Source organism: Grampus griseus, assembly GCF_964374135.1.
Source record: "Grampus griseus genome assembly, chromosome: 16".
NCBI classification, from domain to species: domain Eukaryota; kingdom Metazoa; phylum Chordata; class Mammalia; order Artiodactyla; family Delphinidae; genus Grampus; species Grampus griseus.
In genome coordinates, this window is record NC_139010.1 from 67,505,871 (window position 1) to 67,523,282 (window position 17,412).

At 51.7% G+C, this 17,412-nt stretch overlaps 1 protein-coding gene across 1 annotated transcript in view; it reads left to right on the top strand.

Annotated features, from left to right (window-relative positions):
- The window catches only part of RBM20 (RNA binding motif protein 20), a 216,636-nt gene extending 205,599 nt beyond the window's left edge, over window positions 1-11,037 (top strand). Inside the window, exons 13-14 of the mRNA XM_082674111.1 lie at window positions 4,024-4,145; window positions 8,086-11,037. Of these exons, the coding sequence (XP_082530237.1) occupies window positions 4,024-4,145; window positions 8,086-8,196 (233 nt within the window). The 3' untranslated portion in view covers window positions 8,197-11,037. The remainder of the gene's footprint in view (window positions 1-4,023; window positions 4,146-8,085) is intronic.
- The last annotated feature ends 6,375 nt before the right edge of the window (window positions 11,038-17,412 follow it).

Sequence of the window (17,412 nt, forward strand, 5' to 3'; positions counted from 1 at the left end):
CACAAAGAAACATACATACACACTCACAAAAAGAGAAAAAATGGAAAAAATAATAGTAATTTTTAAAAAAAGAAGAAGAGAGCAACCAAACCAATAAACAAATCCACCAATGATGACAAGCACTAAAAACTAAACTAAGAGGAACATAAAAACCAGAAACAAATCAGACACAGAAAGCAAACCCCAAGTCTACAGTTGCTCCCAAAGTCCACCGCCTCAATTCTGGGAACATTTGTTGTCCATTCAGGTATTCCGCAGATGCGGGTTTCATCAAGTTGATTGTGGAGATTTAATCCGCTGCTCCTGAGGCTGCACCAAAAAATTTCCCTTTCTCTTCTTTGTTCGCACAGCACCTGGGGTTCAGCTTTGGTTTGGCCCCGCCTCTGCATGTAGGCCGCCCTCAGGTGTCTGTTCCCTTTTGGGAAGTCTGAGGTCTTCTGCCAGCGTTCAGTAGGTGTTCTATAGGAGTTGTTCCACATGTAGATGTATTTGTGGGGAGGAAGGTGATCTCCAGGTCTTACTCCTCCCGCATCTTGAAGGTCTCCCCTCTGATTAGCTTTGAGACCTATTGTCTCATCCCTCTCAGTAGCGGGCATACGGTACTATTTTCTGCATTTGACAGGTGAGGAAACTGAAGCCCAGAGACTTTCTTACCTAAGATCACACAGCAAGCTCATGTCAGAACTGAGGATTCCTAATTGGAGACCCTCTTGTTCCTCCAGTTCAGGCAGCACAGTGGAGGAAAGGCAATTGGGTGCAGTGGTTAAGAGCACAGACTGTGGAATCTGACTCCCTGGGTTCAAATCCCAGCTGGCTGCGGGACAAAAAGCTGCTTATTTAACCTCTCTCCTTGGCTTTCTTCATCTCTAAATAAGGGCTGGTAATAGATGCCTACCATGTAGGGTTATTTTGAGGATTAGCTGAATGAGTACTGGTAAGGTCTCAGTGTCTTCCAGTAGAAGGTACTTAATACACATTGTCTATTGTTACTCATTTATGAAATAGTTATTGAGACCTACTATGCTTCCTCTCACTGGGGCTACATAACTCTTCACCCTCCATGATCTGTTCCTAGCAGAGAGACTTCTGGGCGTGGGGGAACAACTCAGGCTTGGTCCCTGTGGAGAGCAGAGGGGAAGAATGAGGAGGAGAGGGGGGCAGAGTCCTGCTGCTTAGGGGCTGGCCTGGGCATGGGGGTGGGGAAGGGCACCCTATGTGTTTCAGGCCAGCTCTGGGTGACCCCAGCCAGTGTGAGCCTGCCAAGGCCTGCTCTTCCCAGAACCAAAGGGCATTGCCTGCAAAATGCAAGCTCCCCCGCCACCCATCCCAGGCTTTGCTGGGATGACAGAGTTGTAATTACCAGTGCCAGGAGCTATTACTAGAAGGCAGACGTAGCTTTAGTTATTGTACTTAGTAGAAGCTGAAAAATGGGAGGACCAGGTCGCTCCAGAACTCACTGGGACCGTGGCAGTTTTTTCTTGACGCTGCTGCTTCCCCTGGCCCTCACATTCCAGAGGCATCCCAAGGCAGTGTTGGTATCCTAGTGGCCGTGCAACCGCCGGTTACTCAAGGGTGAGTTCCCAGGTGTTTGGGGATCCTGTCCCAGCTTCTCCTTCCTCAGAGCTGTCTCTGACCACCTGCCCAACGAGCCCCAGAGGCCAGTGGAGGCAGGGAGGAGAGTTGCTGGAAGCCGTGGAGTCTGGGTTCTCCAGGCGGCTCTGGTGAAAGGCTGGAGGGCCTTTTGGCCCCTGTGCAGAAAGGTTTAACATGTGTCTGGAAACTAATATTCTTTTAATGCTTTTTTAAAAACTTTATTTAAAAAAAAAAAAACTTTATTTTTATTTATTTATTTTTGGCCGCATTGGGTCTTCATTACTGCACGTGGGCTTTCTCTAGTGGCGACGAGCGGGGGCTACCCTTTGTTGCGGCACACGGACTTCTCACTACAGTGGCTTCTCTTGTTGCAGAGCATGGGCTCTAGGCACGTGGACTTTAGCAGTTGCAGCACGTGGGCTCAGTAGTTGTGGCTTACAGGCTCTAGAGCGCAGGCTCAGTAGTTGTGGCTCACGGGCCTAGTTGCTCCGCGGCATGTGGGATCTTCCCAGACCAGGGCTCAAACCCATATCCCCTGCATTGGCAAGCAGATTCTCAACCACTACACCATCAGGGAAGGCCCTGATAAATGGCTCTTTTGCAATGGAAAAAAAAAGTTATTACAAGTCTCAGCTGCTCCTCTATGACAGGGTCTCCTGTGCACTTAGCTCTGTCTGTCAGGAGGCAGGAGAAGGAAAGTGAAGCAAGGCCCAGGCTTGTGGTCACACGCAGTGCCTTGGCTTGTTCCCCTCTCTGCAAGAAGCTGCTCTGGCCCTGGTGTGCCGCTCACAGCCCCGCTCTCCCTGCCACCCCTTGAGGCCAGATCTCCAACCTTCCCCCACCCCCAGCAGAACCAACCAGATGGGCAGCAGCAAAGCCCAGCTGAAGTGTGTCAGCACACAGGGAGCAGCCCCAGTCTGAAGGTGGGATCTGGGTGTCCTGAGTGGCCACAGCCCCTTTCCTTTAGTGCCGCAGTGGGTCCTGCTCATCATGGCCCTCACACCCTGTTCTTTAGCTGGTGCTTTACGATCAGGTGCCTGAGGAAACTGAGACCCAGGAGGGGTTCAGCCAGCTCTCCCCAGGCTACACAGATTCTTAGCCTCTGGTCTGTGCCTTCTCAGACCTGGGCTCTTTCCAGTCTGCTGTCTGTGTCTTCAAGAGGAGAACTGTGACGCTCAAACACCTTGGTGGAGGCTGGAACGGCCACCGTCCCACTTCAAAGACGAATCCTCTGGGCTGTGACACTGTCACTTGTCTGGCTGTTGGGCCATTTCCCTTCCTCAGAATCAAAACGCCTCCCAGAATCCTGGGACTTTTATTTAACGCATCATAAATAAAATGCTACCAATTAATGGTTCAGATGTAAAGACTGGAGAAAGATGGAAAAATGTTTATGATAGATCATCACATGAAAAAAGGAGCAGATAGGATTACACTTAGGGTGTGATTAAAAATGTCCCCCTCCCCCCAAAAAAGGCTCTCTATGTAGATAGTGTGGAAGAAGGTATTTTGATTGGAATGACTCTGGGTGATTTTTCCTCAATTTTATCTTTAAAATTTTTCTTTAATGAACATAATTCTAAAATAAGCAAACAAAAATGAGAGCATTTTTGGACTTCCCTGGTGGCACCGTGGTTAAGAATCCGCCTGCCAATGCAGGGGACATGGGTTCAAGCCCTGGTCCGGAAAGATCCCACATGCCACAGAGCAGCTAAGCTCGTGCGCCACAACTACTGAGCCCGCGCTCTAGAGCCCACGAGCCACAGCTACTGAGCCCACGTGCCACAACTACTGAAGCCCACGCGCCTAGAGCCCGTGCTCCACAACAAGAGAAGCCACCGCAATGAGAAGCCTGTGCACCACAACGAAGAGTAGCCACCGCTCGCTGCAACCAGAGAAAGCCCGGGTGCAGCAACGAAGACACAACACAACCAAAAATAAATTAATTAAATAAATTAAAAAAAAACACCATTCACTTTATTAAAAAAAAAGAGAGAGAGCATTCTTCCAGAGTCCTGGCCACAACAGCTGCAGAGAGGGGTACAGTGTGGAGAAACAAAATCCACCCAGGGAAATGTAAGAAACCTCCTTCCTTCTCCTTTCCCTGGAAATAGGCTGATTGTAGTAGAGCCTGGACCTACTTCCCAAAGGCAGGTGCAGAGCATATAATTGCTAAGCCCTCCATCACACTTCAGGGAGTACATCCCTCACATTCACAGCAGCCTGTGAATGAAGTTGATGCTATTTTCTTCCTGCCTGTTTTGCAAATGAGGCAACTGAGGCCTGAAGAAACTGGGTAACCAGCCAAAGTCCACAGTAATCAAGGGCTGGAGTGCACTGCTCCTGTTACCACCTGACTGCTGTCTGGACGCCGGGGGCCTCCCTCCACCTTCCTAATTGCCTACCTGTCCACCTCCAATCCTTCTGCAGGGGTGGAGTTCGTGGTGCCCAGGACCGGCTTTTATTGCAAACTGTGTGGGCTGTTCTACACGAGCGAGGAGATGGCAAAGATGAGCCACTGTCGCAGTGCTGTCCACTACCGGAACTTACAGGTAACCGTCGGCCTTCCTTGCCTAGCGCCCGGGGAGGGTGTGGGGAGTACTCCCTGGTCTCAGTTTCTGTGCGTTGCTGTCTCCTTCCGTTTCATGGAAAACTCCTCCTGTTGTCTCTGTCCTGACTCCACCAGGTGGCTCCGTATGGTAGCTGCTTCCCACGTGCTCTCAGAGCATCTGTCTCCACCTTGGTACAAAGCATTCTGTTTGGCTTGGGTTTTTTTTGTAACTGCCTCTCCCTCTAGACCGAATGATGTGTTAGTGTTCACCTGGCCCCTGGTTGGGTCTGGTCCCTTTTCACCTGGATGTTCCAGATGCAGATGTTTCTCTATGTTTCTCTTCCCCTGTGCACTATCCTTGTTTGCTAGAATAAAACCCACTATTATGTTCTATTGAAATGTCCGTCCATACTGCAGCTATTATCACAGGCATACCATGGACCAGACACTATTCTAGGCACTGGGTAGACAACAACGAAAAAAGCGGACAGCAATCCCTGCCCTCATGGACCTTCCATCTAGCGTAGGAGATAAGCAAAAAATAAAATAAGTACGTTTCATAGTATATTAACCGTGGCATGTAAAAAATACCCTATATACCATATTTTATCTTATCTAACGTGCCATCAGTGGTAAGACACATCACTATTTTTTGATATCAACAAGCAAAAATATGTTACAAATTAAACGGTGAGGCTCCATCAACTGTAAAACGCATCTCAATTTCAGAACTGTTAATGTGTGGAAAAAACACTTCTTAAAATCACAAGATATAGCAATATATCCTATAATATTTACCTATACAATATATAGCATATTAGAATGTGATTTTCATATAACTTCTGGTATAAGCTGGGGATTAGTAATGTAATACAAATCATGGAAGATCAGACACTCAGGGGTAAGTATATCAAGGCACCTCCTGTTTTTACTACAAGGAGTCAAACTACATTTTTGAGGCACAAGGCCTTGACATTAGAACACCCTTGTGGTAGCAGCATGCTGTAATTCCAGAGCAGGCATTACTATCAGTTTAATTGTTAAAGAATGGCTGCTCTGGTGGTTCTTGGGATGTGAACCAAAATCCCTAGACAGTGTTTCAAAAGTATTTATACTACTTAGGCCAGGTGTTCAGTAGAATTTGAGAACTTTCTCAAATATGTAATTTGAGAAATTTCTCCAAATGATTTGAATGTGTACCCCAGTTAAGAAAACTCGGATATGGGCCAGTTCTCTTGTTTTATAATTGAGGAAACTGGGGCCCAGAGAAGCCAAGGATTCGTCCAAGCCTTGGATTTGTCCAAGGCTATGTAGATGGTGAGTTACTAGGCCTGGGGCCAGATTGCCTAATTCTTAACCCCTTTCCTCTTCTCACTCTACTAAGCTGGTCTTGCAAACTGAGACCCATGTCATGGCCTGGGTCACCGTCTGCAAGGGACTGTCCTTGGCTATGCCCAAACTCAGGTCATTTAAGCCTCTTGATTTCCCCCTGGAAAGCAGCTGTTCTATGACCAAGGAAGCCACGAGGTCTGGGGCCCAGGTCCCAGCCTCTCCTGGGGGCAGGCAGTGACTTGGCCAGGCCAAGGGTTCAGAATGGGCTACCCGGCGCCAGCCGAGGGCAGCTGTCTACCCTGAAGACATCATCATCCCTCACCCCCAAGAAGATTAAACCTCTAGAACGGCACGGCTGGATGGGGTCTTGAAGATCATCAGGTCCTGATTTTCCCAAACCTTGGTCTTCACACCAGCTGGAACCTTTTTAAAATGTAGCTTCTTGGACCTACCCTATACTTGCTTATTCATTCTCTCTCTAGCGTGGGGCCTGAGAATCTGCATTTTAAAAAGTCTTTCCAGCAGATTATGATACTTCAGCATGAGAACCTGTGATCTCATCCGGCATTCTCGGCTGGATTGTGTAGCCCCCAAGGAGACACACAGCTCAAGGTCAACCAGGAAGGTAGGAAGAGTGAGTGCAGACTTGCCAGGGCCTTGAATTCTAAACCCTGTGTTTTTTGCAGGGCAGCCGACTGCACTATGTTCAGGGCCTCCGGGCCAAACCCCCAGGCAGACTCGCCTCCCCACAGCAGACGATTCCTGTGGTCCCAGGCATGTCAGGTCCAGATGCTGGCTAAGCCCCTTACGCCCGCCAACTGCAGTTCAGGTTGCCCTGGCGCACCTGTCCTGAAGATGGGAGCCTCCATTGCAGGCTACCCAGATAGGGTTTCTTCCTATCTGGGAAGTGGCCTTGACAGAATGTCTCTGTCCACACAGTCACACCTACTGCACCGCACTCCGTGTTACACGTGTGAAAAGGGAGGAATTCAGCCCGAAGTAGCAGGTGCTGGCTGACACCTAAGTCAGGCAACTTGTAAACCTAGCATCCCCAGGAGGCCTTGAGGTAGGAGTTGGGTTGTTCTTTGAGGCAGGGTAGAAGGATCCTTCGTTTTCTCTCTGCAATCCCGGCTGTGCCCACTGCTGGTCAGTGCTCTGAGAGAACCCACCAGAGTGATCGGAATAGCAGGTGGAGTCAGTGCTAGATGGGAAAACTAGACGCCTGCTCGGTCCATTGGTGGTACACCCACCCGCATGCCCTTCCTGAGACGAGGTGGAGGAGAAACCCGGCCCTCCATCAGCAGCCTGGCCCAGAGAGATCCACGGTCTGCCCTCTCCCCGTCAGTCTCACCCACCACTCAAAGCCAACCACAGTCTCTCCTAAAGAGAGCAGGTCGACCCCGTCACCTCAAGCACATCATCTTGTCTGACCCTCAAAAGCAACCCTGGAGGAGGAAGGAGGAAGATATCATTTCTCCCATTTAACGGTTTCGGGTCTGAAGCTGGGAAAAGATGAGTGACTTTCCCCAAATCAGACAGCTGGTGCCACTCATGATAAAGGGCAACATTGCTGAGTGTTTATTCCATGCCAGGCAGTGTGCTCAATCCTTTATGGTACCTCTCTTGGACTTCACACAACCTTATGCAGTAGTTACTATATTACTCACACTTTACAGTCGAAGATATTGGAGAACTTGCCTGCTGAGAGGTAGCATTTGAACTGGGGTCATCTGATGGCAAAGCCCACACACCTGACCACTGCAGGGGACTTAACCCTGCTGACTCTTAACCCAGTGCTCTTTGCACCGCCCTTGGCTGTCCCAGCCATCAGAGGATATGCAGCTGGGGCGCCAGGCATTTTCCGGTTCCACCTCACTGCGTTGAATCCAGACTCCTAGGAGCAGCCCGACAGGCTCGCCGAGTTGGGCTGGGGGCCAGCGGGAGCAGTGAGTGCTCTGGGGCGGGGCGGAGGTAGGCCCCCACCATGGAACCTCCGAGACACTGAGCCTGCCAGCCTGTCTGCTGGAGTCTCCAACGTCAGGCTGCGGTTTTGTCTTTCACAGTCGCTATAGGACAGAGCTGCTGCCGTCCCCACACTTCCAGCCTCCCTCTCGTCACTCTGCCTTTTACACGTGATGTGCTGCCTGGAACCCAAACCTTGGTCTTCACACCAGCTGGAATCTTTTAAAAATGTAGCTTCTTGGGCCTACCCTATACTTGCTTATTCATTCTCTCTCTAGCGTGGGGCCTGAGAATCTGGAACTAGAACTAGAACTCTTTCTGGAAAACAAGTAGAGTTGTTGTGGGCATTAAATGAGTTTATAGAAGAAAAACAGTTAGAACAGCACTTGGTCTGGGATAAGGCCTATGGGTGTGTTTGCTATGGTTAGGATCTGTACTTTCTACCTTCTCTATGGGTCATTTGTAAACTAACATAAAGGGGGCGGAGCTCACCACTCAGCATGGGTCCTGGCGCCCTGGAAGGATCTGGGGAGGAAGAAGAGGGGTCCCACCCACTGGGCAAGGTGATAGGAGAGGGGGCCGAGGCACACCCCCCTTCCTCTCCCACCAGCTCACCACTCTCTCTGCCCCCCGTCTTTGTCCCACAGAAGTACTTGTCCCAGCTGGCCCAGGAGGGCCTGATGGAGACCGAGGGGGCAGGCAGCCCTCGGCCCGAGGACAGCGGAATCGTGCCGCACTTTGAAAGGAAAAAGCTCTGACATCCCTGCCACTGCTGCAAGCGGGGAGAGAAGGGTCTGAGAGGTGGGGCCTTCCCACCCTCCGGGACAGGAACTAAGGCCAGAGAGGAAGGAAGACCAGGCAGGCCACGTGGCCTGGGTCCGTCCTCAGAGACTCACGAGATGCCCCTGCAGTGCCTGCCGGAGGCCTCACCGCGGTGTGTCCAGTCTGCTGAGGGGCACCCACTCGCTCCCTGTCGACTCCTGTTTCCTTCAGTCTTTCAGTTTGCTTCTCTCTTCCTCCCCATCCCACCCCCTCCTTCTGTGCCCAGTGTCATTTCCTTTTCATAAAATCCAACTTCTCAGGGATTTTTACAGTGTTCCGATTCTTGACGGGATAGGACAGGTCAAGCCAGGCTGAGTCTTCCAAAAAAAAAAAGATTTCACGGAGACTCCTGGGTTGAGAACCACGCCAGTGAACCTGGAGCCGTTTCTCTGCCTGGCGTCCTGTGTGTGTGGGGAGCTGAGTCGGGTCCTGCAGTCCTGGAGGGGGGAACCCTAGACAGTCAGTGGGGCAGAAGCTGGGAGTTCCTCCAGCTGGACCACCTTTCTGAAAAGCCCTGATTTTCATAACTCTTTCATCCTCTCTGTCGTTCTAGAAGCCCACCAGATTCATGCCTTAGAATAAAATTTGAGGAGGAAAAGAGCCCTTCATTTTGGAAGCTCTGATAAGTTCCCCCCAAATGTATTTCCTTCCTCTTGATTTCAGGAGATGCCAGGGTTTGTTCTACTCTGGACATTGAATTTGGTCTAGACTCACTTTAAGTAAAAATGAAAACAGAAGCGTCTTTCCCCTCCGGTTAAAACAGCAGAAGGTCAGGGCTTCCGTTGAAGGTTGGCCTCCCAGCCGTAAATGGTTGGCTTGGGAGACACCAAAACGAGGAAGTGGCATCTGCCCTTGACTCGCCCTTTGGAGCCTACACTCTGGGCTCCAGCAGCCTCATAGCGGGATGGTTTTTAAATGGTCTCTTGGAGGCAGGGGACACAAATGAGAGAGAAGACTGCAGGACTGTGGAGCATTTGAGGGTTGCCAGGTGTTTGTAGGTGGACCCTTTCCAACTGGGCAGAAGGTTAAGGGCATCTGAGAGTTGACCCCGTGTGCAGACTTTTATATTAAATGTTAACACAGCACAGGGCTCCTTCCCACCAGGCTCTGCGATTCTGAAAGGTCAGTGGCTTCAGGCCCCAGACAGAAAAAGCTGCAGGGTCTGCCATCCATTGGAAGGGTCTGGGGAAAGGTGCTGGGGGAAATGAGGCTCAGCTGCAGCCCTGGAGAAACCCTTGAGAAGGTCAGAGGGGAGCCTGGTGCTATTGCCTCAAGCTGAGACACTCGCCCGGAGGCGGCCGCCCCAGCTCTGCCCCGGAAGACCGTTCCTGTTCTATTCCTGACCACAGGCAGGTAGACTGGGTCGAGATTGTGTGTTTTATTTTAATTTTTTGCTTTTTTCTTTCAATGGTAGATAAGACTATACTGCACATTCTGTCCTCCGCACTAAAGGCAGAAGGGTAGAGAGATTATCTGAGTTGGACACTGATGTTTTATCAGTGAGGGAACTGAGGCGCAGAAAGTAAGGAAAAACAGAACATAAGAGGATCACGTGTAAAGCTTGGGGCAAGTGGTCGCTGGCAAGGAGACAACTGTTGGGGACCTGTGAGAGGGAAGAGTTCAGGCGAGCACCAGAGGCAAACAGACCAGCTTGGACAGGTATAGGGAGAGGCTGGAGGCAGCAGGGAACCTGAACTTGGCATCAAGCAGCTGGGGGCCTCAGCAAGGTGAGTGTCTCAAAGAGAGTAGAGTTTGAAAGTGGTGACTCAGCCCAGACCTGGTCCCCAGGCTGACTCCTCTGTTTTTTTTTTACCTGGTGCTCTGGAAACCCACCTCCTCCAGTTTTCGGAAACCTCTGACCCTGTGTGTCTTCCTTCCCACTGGTGGGAAGTCAGGCGACAGCTCTCTGGCCTCCTTTACTGAACCTTGCTGGGAAAAACCTAAAGGCTAAAACTGCATTTTCAGAGATGCTGGCAGTCTTTTCTCCCAGCAAAGTGGAAGCTGACCCTGCCAGCTCATCCCCACAAGCAGCGTTTCCATGGAAATCTGGATGGCTGTTCCAACAGCTGAATTCCCTAGTAATGTAACGTCTCCCTTGCTGATAGGCTGACCTTCCCCATATTTTACAGCTGGAGAATGGCCCTGTGAAGGAGAGAGAAGAGGCTCTTTGCGGTCAATCAGAACCTTTAGTTTAAAAAATCATCTAAGATCCTTTTTTTGTGTGTATATATATATATTTATTTTTATTTATTTTTATACAATTCCATGGGCATAGTTTCACCCACTCTATAATTTGCACTTTTTATTCCGTGTGTCATACACAGCGCAGTATTAAAAGCAACCAGGAAAATACTGATTTTTTTTTTTTTAAAGCTTTTCTTCAGTGTTTGTTAACCATTTCAAAATGTCTCCCTGAAAAGGTCCTTCAAGAGCAACTGCTGCAACAAATGTATTCGTACCCCGCCCGGGGTTAACATAACAAAAGGCCTGTATACTGTCTCTTACCGTAAACACCTGAAATAAAGTGTATCCACAGAGTATTCCCAAAGAATTTGGTAAATTTGATGTTGTTGTGAGCAGCAGCTGTTAGTATCAGGGTTTCCTTTGACACTGAGGCTGTGATCTGTTAGATTATACTTGAACTGGACCAGAGTTTGACTTTTGAGCTTATGAAAAAAAGAAAAACATTAGTTCACTTAAGTTTGAATTTGTAAAGTATTGGAATTTGCTGAGTGTCCCATAAATCGTCACCACTTTCCCCAATCTATATAACTGACAGCAAGTGTTCGTTTTTACAAAAGGAAAAAAAAAGATTTTTAATAAAGGGAATTTGAAAGCTCTTGAGTGAGTAGCCCTCTGTCACACAGGGATCCCTCAACCTTTGGCTGGGGGATGCTCAGCGAGCACGGAAGTTGGGATTTGGTCCCTCTCTGAATCTAGAATGTTTCTGAAGAGTGGAAAAAAGAGGACACAAGAGGTTCCACTCAGGCCTCGGGGAATCAGAGCTTCTCAGGGGTGAACCTCCAGGAGGGTTGAGTGCGGGAAAGTGGGGAGCTGCTGTTCCCCACCCCAGAAGGGTCAGATAGAAAAACCTCTTGGCCTCTTATACCCCCCGGCCCTTCTACCCAGCACTCTCGGATCTTCTAGTGGCCAAACTTCGTTGTCCTACACCAGGGTCAGGCTGTTTCTGGAGGTTCCATCATTGTGAAGTGGTCAGCGCCTAGCTTGGGCACTTGTTAGCTCTGTGGCTTCCGAATTCCCGCTTGTTGGGTGTAAGGGCAGGTAATGGTATTAATCACCTCTCTGGTTGTTTCAGGGTTAAGATGATTGCTGGTGAAAGCACTTGCTCTGCTGCACAGCCCTGAATCTTTTTTGTTTCGGGAGTCTGTGCTCAGGACAACAACTCTCCAATTTTCAGTGGTTCTTAAGTTCTTTCTCAACCATTTCTTCTAGCAAAACAATGCCAATCTCCTGGGACCAGTTAGCAAGTCCTTTGAATGGCCTGGAACCTTCTCTGGGCCTTCCCCTCCTGTTGGCAGTGCTCCTGAGTCAACGGGGAGGGGCTGGGCAGTCTGGCCCCAGAGGGCAGAGTGACTGGGGCTGCCTGTAATTAGTGGGAGCAGATTGGTCCATCTGAGGTAAGTTCCCGTCAAGCCTGCTGCTGCCACCCCTCCCCCGCCCCACCCACCTATTGTGGCCATGGGAGGGCTGAGCTCAGGCCTCCAGTTCCCAACCAGGAGGGGTGGAGAAACATCCTTCCCCGCAAGTGCTGGCTGCGCCCTAGCAGGCCAAGGCAGTGGGTGGGCCTGGAGCTCGTCCTGCTGCCCTAAGTTCAGGATACAGAATGGCTGGCGGTACCCTGGTGCCTGGTCCCAGCGCGTCCCTCCACGTGGCCCAACTCTTGGGGGCACGACGCACGTTGTATTCTGTGAGATGACCCGCCCCCCGGAGCTGTGCAATGGAGCATCCTGCCAGGGGCCTCCCTGAATTGCAGTTCCTTGCCATGCCTGGGGGTTCCCGTTTGCTCTCTCGGGTTCCTAAGGGCCTGAGAGCCAGGTTCTGATCCAGTCTACCAGGCCGGAGCCCTGACATTCAGACCCATTCTCCAGGCTCCCTCCTTCCCCCAAGGATCGGCACCAGACCGCCCCAGCCTGACTCTGCCACGGCCCTCGCAGGCCAGGCCACTTAGGGACTGACCTTGGCCCTCATCTGGCCTGAGATCTCTGTGCCCCTCTGAACATCAACAGCAACTGCTGACTGTCCCCCAAGCCAGTCATGGGACATCTGGGCTCACCCTCAACAGCTCCCCATTCTCCTTTCCCACCACACTGACCCTACAAAGCAGCCTAACCCAAGTGGATTTCCAAACATGTTAGAGCAGGATGGCCCCAGAGACCCCCAAGTCCTGGCCCTTCCTTTTACAGATGAGAAAACAGGCCCAGAGAGGGGAAGTGACTTGTTTAAGGTAACACCACTTATTGGTATAAGGTAAGAATGGAATCCAGATGTCCTGGGAGGTCCTACTGGGAACACATGGGGAGCCTGGATTTTTTCAGCCAAATTCTTTCATGAATTTTCTAGGTCTAGCCCTAGCTGGACTCCAGCGATCAGCAAGGACTCAAAACAAACCCTTGATTTTTGTGCTTTGCGTGGATCTGAATCACCTGGGGAACCTCGTTAGAACTACAGATTCCCTGCCTCCTGCGTGGAGGTTCTGCCTCACGCTAGGTCATGGGGGCTGGGGGCGAGGCATTTGCATCTCAGCAAGCCTCCTGGGTGATTCAGTGCAGGTGGAGTCCGCTGCTGGCGCTTTTAAAAAACGCTGCCCTAGATGTCAACCGGGGACTTCCCCAGCAGCTCCTGGAATAGAAGGGACATTTATTTTGCTGGGGGGAAGGGCAGAACAGAAGTGAATGGAAAGCATTCAAGGTAGGGAAGACTCCAGTGTGGAAAAGGCTTCAAGATGGGAGACAGAGTGGGGAGGAGCTATGGTCTTGCCATGGCAGATGGAGATGGTGGGAGCTGGTGGTGGGAGGGGGCTGGGTTTGGAGCATGTGTCAGGATTTTTTTCAGTTGAATTCATACTTACTGTGGTTAGGCAAAAGTCTTCCAAAGGTCTCTTTACCCTCGTTAATGGCTGAACGCACTGTGATTATTAAGAAGACTCCTGGTGATAGGCTGGCCCCCTCAGGGCAGAGCGTTGTGCAGTCAGCAGGCCTTTTGAGGAGACAGGAGGCACAGGCAGCAGGGGAGTTCCCCAGGGCCTTGTCACTGCCGGCGGGGAACCCTGGGGTCACACACTGTCCCACGCTCCATGAGCCACCAGGAATACCAGTATTAGCCCTGCAGATTATTAAGCCTGTCTGCACGCCACACGCAGTGTGCACTCTGTAGGGACACTGTCTCTCAGCTTCTTTACAACGTTGAGAGACAGGCACCGTTATTCTCCCATCTCACAGGTGGGGAAAATGAGGCTCAGAGACACAAAGTGGTTTGCCCAGGGACAGGCAGCCAGTAAGTGGCAGAGTTGGGATTCAAACCCAGGTCCACGTGACTCTCAAACAATGCTTTTAACCAGTATTCTCTACCGCCCTTCTCAGGGCTGGGGTCTTCTCTTGTTCCTGCTTCTTGCTGAAACCTCTAGACCCTGGGTGGGCCAGGAATAGCCGGCTTGGGAGGATTACAGAGCCAAATTTAGCTAGACTCAGGTGCTTATGACTGACCTCCTGATGGTTAAATTCCTGAAACTGATCTCCTCAACACTTCCCCTCCTTAGAATGTAGCTAAAGAAAGGCCTCTACCCACGCACTGCAGGAAAACAGGCAGGAAGGCTGAAGGTGCCAGAGAAACACTGCTTCTTCCTTCTCCCGACTCAGGAGCTTCCACCCGGGGAGCTGGATCCAGGGGGTGAGGGATGGGGGAGGGCCGGGTGCTGGGGGTGCTGCTTTTGCTTCAGGGCAGGGAGGAAAGTGCCTTGTTTTGTGTTCCTGGGGAATTTCGGGGTATAAGGGCTGTGATCAGAAGGGGATTTCCCACTGCCCCAAAATGCAGGCAGGCTTTGCACTTTTAACCCTTCTTTCCTGAGGGGAACCTCATAACAGCAAGGAGCTGAGTTAATATACAACACAGGCCATGTGTGACCACATTAAGCAGAGAGAAGATATTTTAAGTGAGGATTAAGGAAACCTGGAGGCAGCAAGTGTGTGAGCAGTAAGGGCTGATGTGGTGGTGGTGAAGAAGCATGAAATGTGACTGGGAGCCTCCTGGGAGCCAAGGCAAGAAGAGCAAGCATGCTCCCTTACTTGGCTCTCCTTAGAATAGAGAGAGCATGCCAGTTAATCTGGGGAAATTGTTCTACTCGATTCCATACTCCAGAAGAATTCTCCTTTGAGACTGTACATGGTATGGGCAGAGGCACTAAGAGGCTTGGAGATTATCCTTAGGTAGCTGGCAGCCTGAAGTTGGAAAAGAACACAGTGGCGGCCCCTCTGGAGGGGACATTAGGATGGTCCCTGGTCTGTGTGAAGTGGTTCCTGATGTGACAGTTAGGCCTCCCAAGTGTCCAAATGCCCGACCTTTGCTCATGCCTGCCTAGCCCACGTAAGCCAGTGTGCTGGTTTGAGTTGGTGTGTTTCAGCTTTTTTTCCAAACTTTTTCAAATTTCCCTTGTTATTTGGCTGAGCTCCACAGGACAAGGAGGCCACTGTCATCACTACCATCTGACTGCTCAGCACACCCACCTGAGAACAGAACACTCTGGGTGGGGACCCTGCCAGTCTGGGTTCTGGGAAAATCTCGAGGGCATTTACTCTTTGCGGCTCCCCCATGGGCTGACCTCAGCCAGGAGGGAACCCAGCCATACTGGGAAGCACTGATTCCCTCAGTGCTGAGCCTGGAAGCCACCTCAAACCTGCCTGACAAGGACCAGCCCTGGGGAGGAGGGGCGCAGAGGACCCGCCTGTGAGAGCTCTCATGCTGCCTGTCTGCAAGGCCGGGAGGGAGGGAGGGAACTTTCTGGTTCAGGAGCCGCTCCCTGTGCCAGGCCTCAGGGCCTTGAGCCCCTGTGTCAGATCCACAGTGAACTCACTCAAGCTTGGGCGAATGCGGACGTCCCGCCACCTCAGTCTTCCCGTCTGCGCTTGATGGCTGTCTTGAGCTTGCCCGAGGTTGTTGAAGGGAAAGTGGGACTTGAGCGGGACTCAAGGCCAGTCACGAGGGGCGGTGGTCGCCTCTGTCCCTGCACTTCCCCCAGCCCCAGTGCTGCGTGCCACAGGCCTGCCGGGAGATCTGGTCCTGTTACTGTCTTCCCATCCCCGCTGGGGCGGTCCACCGTCTGTGGGGGACAGGTCCCTCTCAGGAGCAAACACGGGTGCGTCTGCGGAGCAGGCTGACTCCTGTGCCATCCTGGCCTCTGGGCTCTGGATCCTCATGTGCCTCCGCTGGCATCGCTGAAGCTACTCACTGCCTGCCTCGTCTCCACCCGCTTTCTCACCGCCACAGCCTCTACTTGTGGTCCGGCCATGCTCAGTGCTGCATCGGTCCCCAAATAGGCCCCTTCTCAGCTCCTCGGTTTTGCGCCTGGTCCACTGCGTGGATGCCCTTCTCCCTTCTATTTGGAAACTATGACCTTCTTTAGCATTCATTCTAAGTAAGCGTTACCTTCTTTATGAAGCCGCCTTTGACCCTCTTTTTTCTCCCCACAGGTGTTACTTTTCCTGCACTGTGTCCCAGGACACAGTCCCGCATCTCACACACACACACACACACACACACACACACACACACACACACACGCCTCGCTTTTATAGCCCTTATCAGGTTGCCCTGTGATCTGTTTATAGGTTTGTCTCTGCATGAGCCATTGAGTCTGCAAGGGCAGGGAGTGTGTCCTGCTGCCCTGTGCCCGCCACAGAACAGGCACCAGTGACTGTTAGTTGAAGGGCTGAGCAGCTCCCTTGCCCATCCCTGGGACTGGCTGCAGCAACAGATGCCTGAGCCCCGGATCTCTGCCCAGCCACCAGCTGCGCTGTAGGAACATGGTGTGTCCTTGGAGTGGTGCCAGGGAGCACCCACCTCCCACTTCCCCACCCTGGCCCTGTCCATCTTTTCCTTCCGGGTTCCCACTTACCGAGGACTTGGGGCTCTGACAGTTGGTGACACAAACCCTGCTTGTGTTGCCCAAAGCTTGTCCTTTTAACAGGTTCTTCTGCAGCCACAGGGCTGGGCTTCCTGTGCCAGCTTCATTTCTCTGTGTCCCCAGGGGCATCCCCTCTCCAAACCCATCTGTCCTCACTCTGCATCCGCACCTAGTCAGGCCCACCCAGTTCTCAGGGACCTTCCCGGGTAGAGCTGGGAACAAAGCACGGTTTATGACAGTTGTGTCAACACTGGGTAGATGGCCTCAGTTCATCCTGCATCTTGGAAACCACGCCTGCCAGCTGCTTGGTGCCCACACCTAATCAATGCCTCCTAACGACCCAGGGGCTGCAGGGAGGCGCCTCACACCCTCCTCTCCTAGCATCTGGAAAGCTAGGAGAGCTGGTGAGTGGGGATGTCACAGCTCAGGAAGAGAGAGACCTTGGTCTAGGCTGAATAGGCTGGTCAGATGATTAATAACAGGTCATCTGACCTGTTCCCAGCTAACACATCCGAGCCAGGAATCAGCAGAGATGAGGGGTAGAGAAGGAGGCCTGGAAGCTCAGCATGGGCCCAGCTCCAACCACCCGGGGGTTTGGGAGAGTCTTAGGGCTTCTCCTCACCTACCTAAGGTCCTACAAGTCCACCTCCCAAATAAATATTTCCTGACTTTTCCCACAGGCTCTGAGCTCCGGGCAGGCCTTGGGCAATTCCTAGACTGCAGCCAGCCTGGGTGGCCCTCTCCGGAGGGAGGGGTGGTGGTGGTGGAATTTGCAGATCAGATTGGACTGCGCTCCACCTTTGTTGACACTTGATTTCCTCAACTCCATCTTGACTTCTGCAGCCTCTCCCCTCTCTTATTTATACTCCCGCTGCCCAGAGCTCTACAAAGGGCAGGGTACACTGGGCACCTTGTCTGATCCTGGCACGGGAAAAGCATTCAGCTCAGGGAGGTGGGAGCCAGTCAGCCGGGTTGCATTCTGCCCTCGTCACTGGGGGCCTCCTAAGTTCTCCCA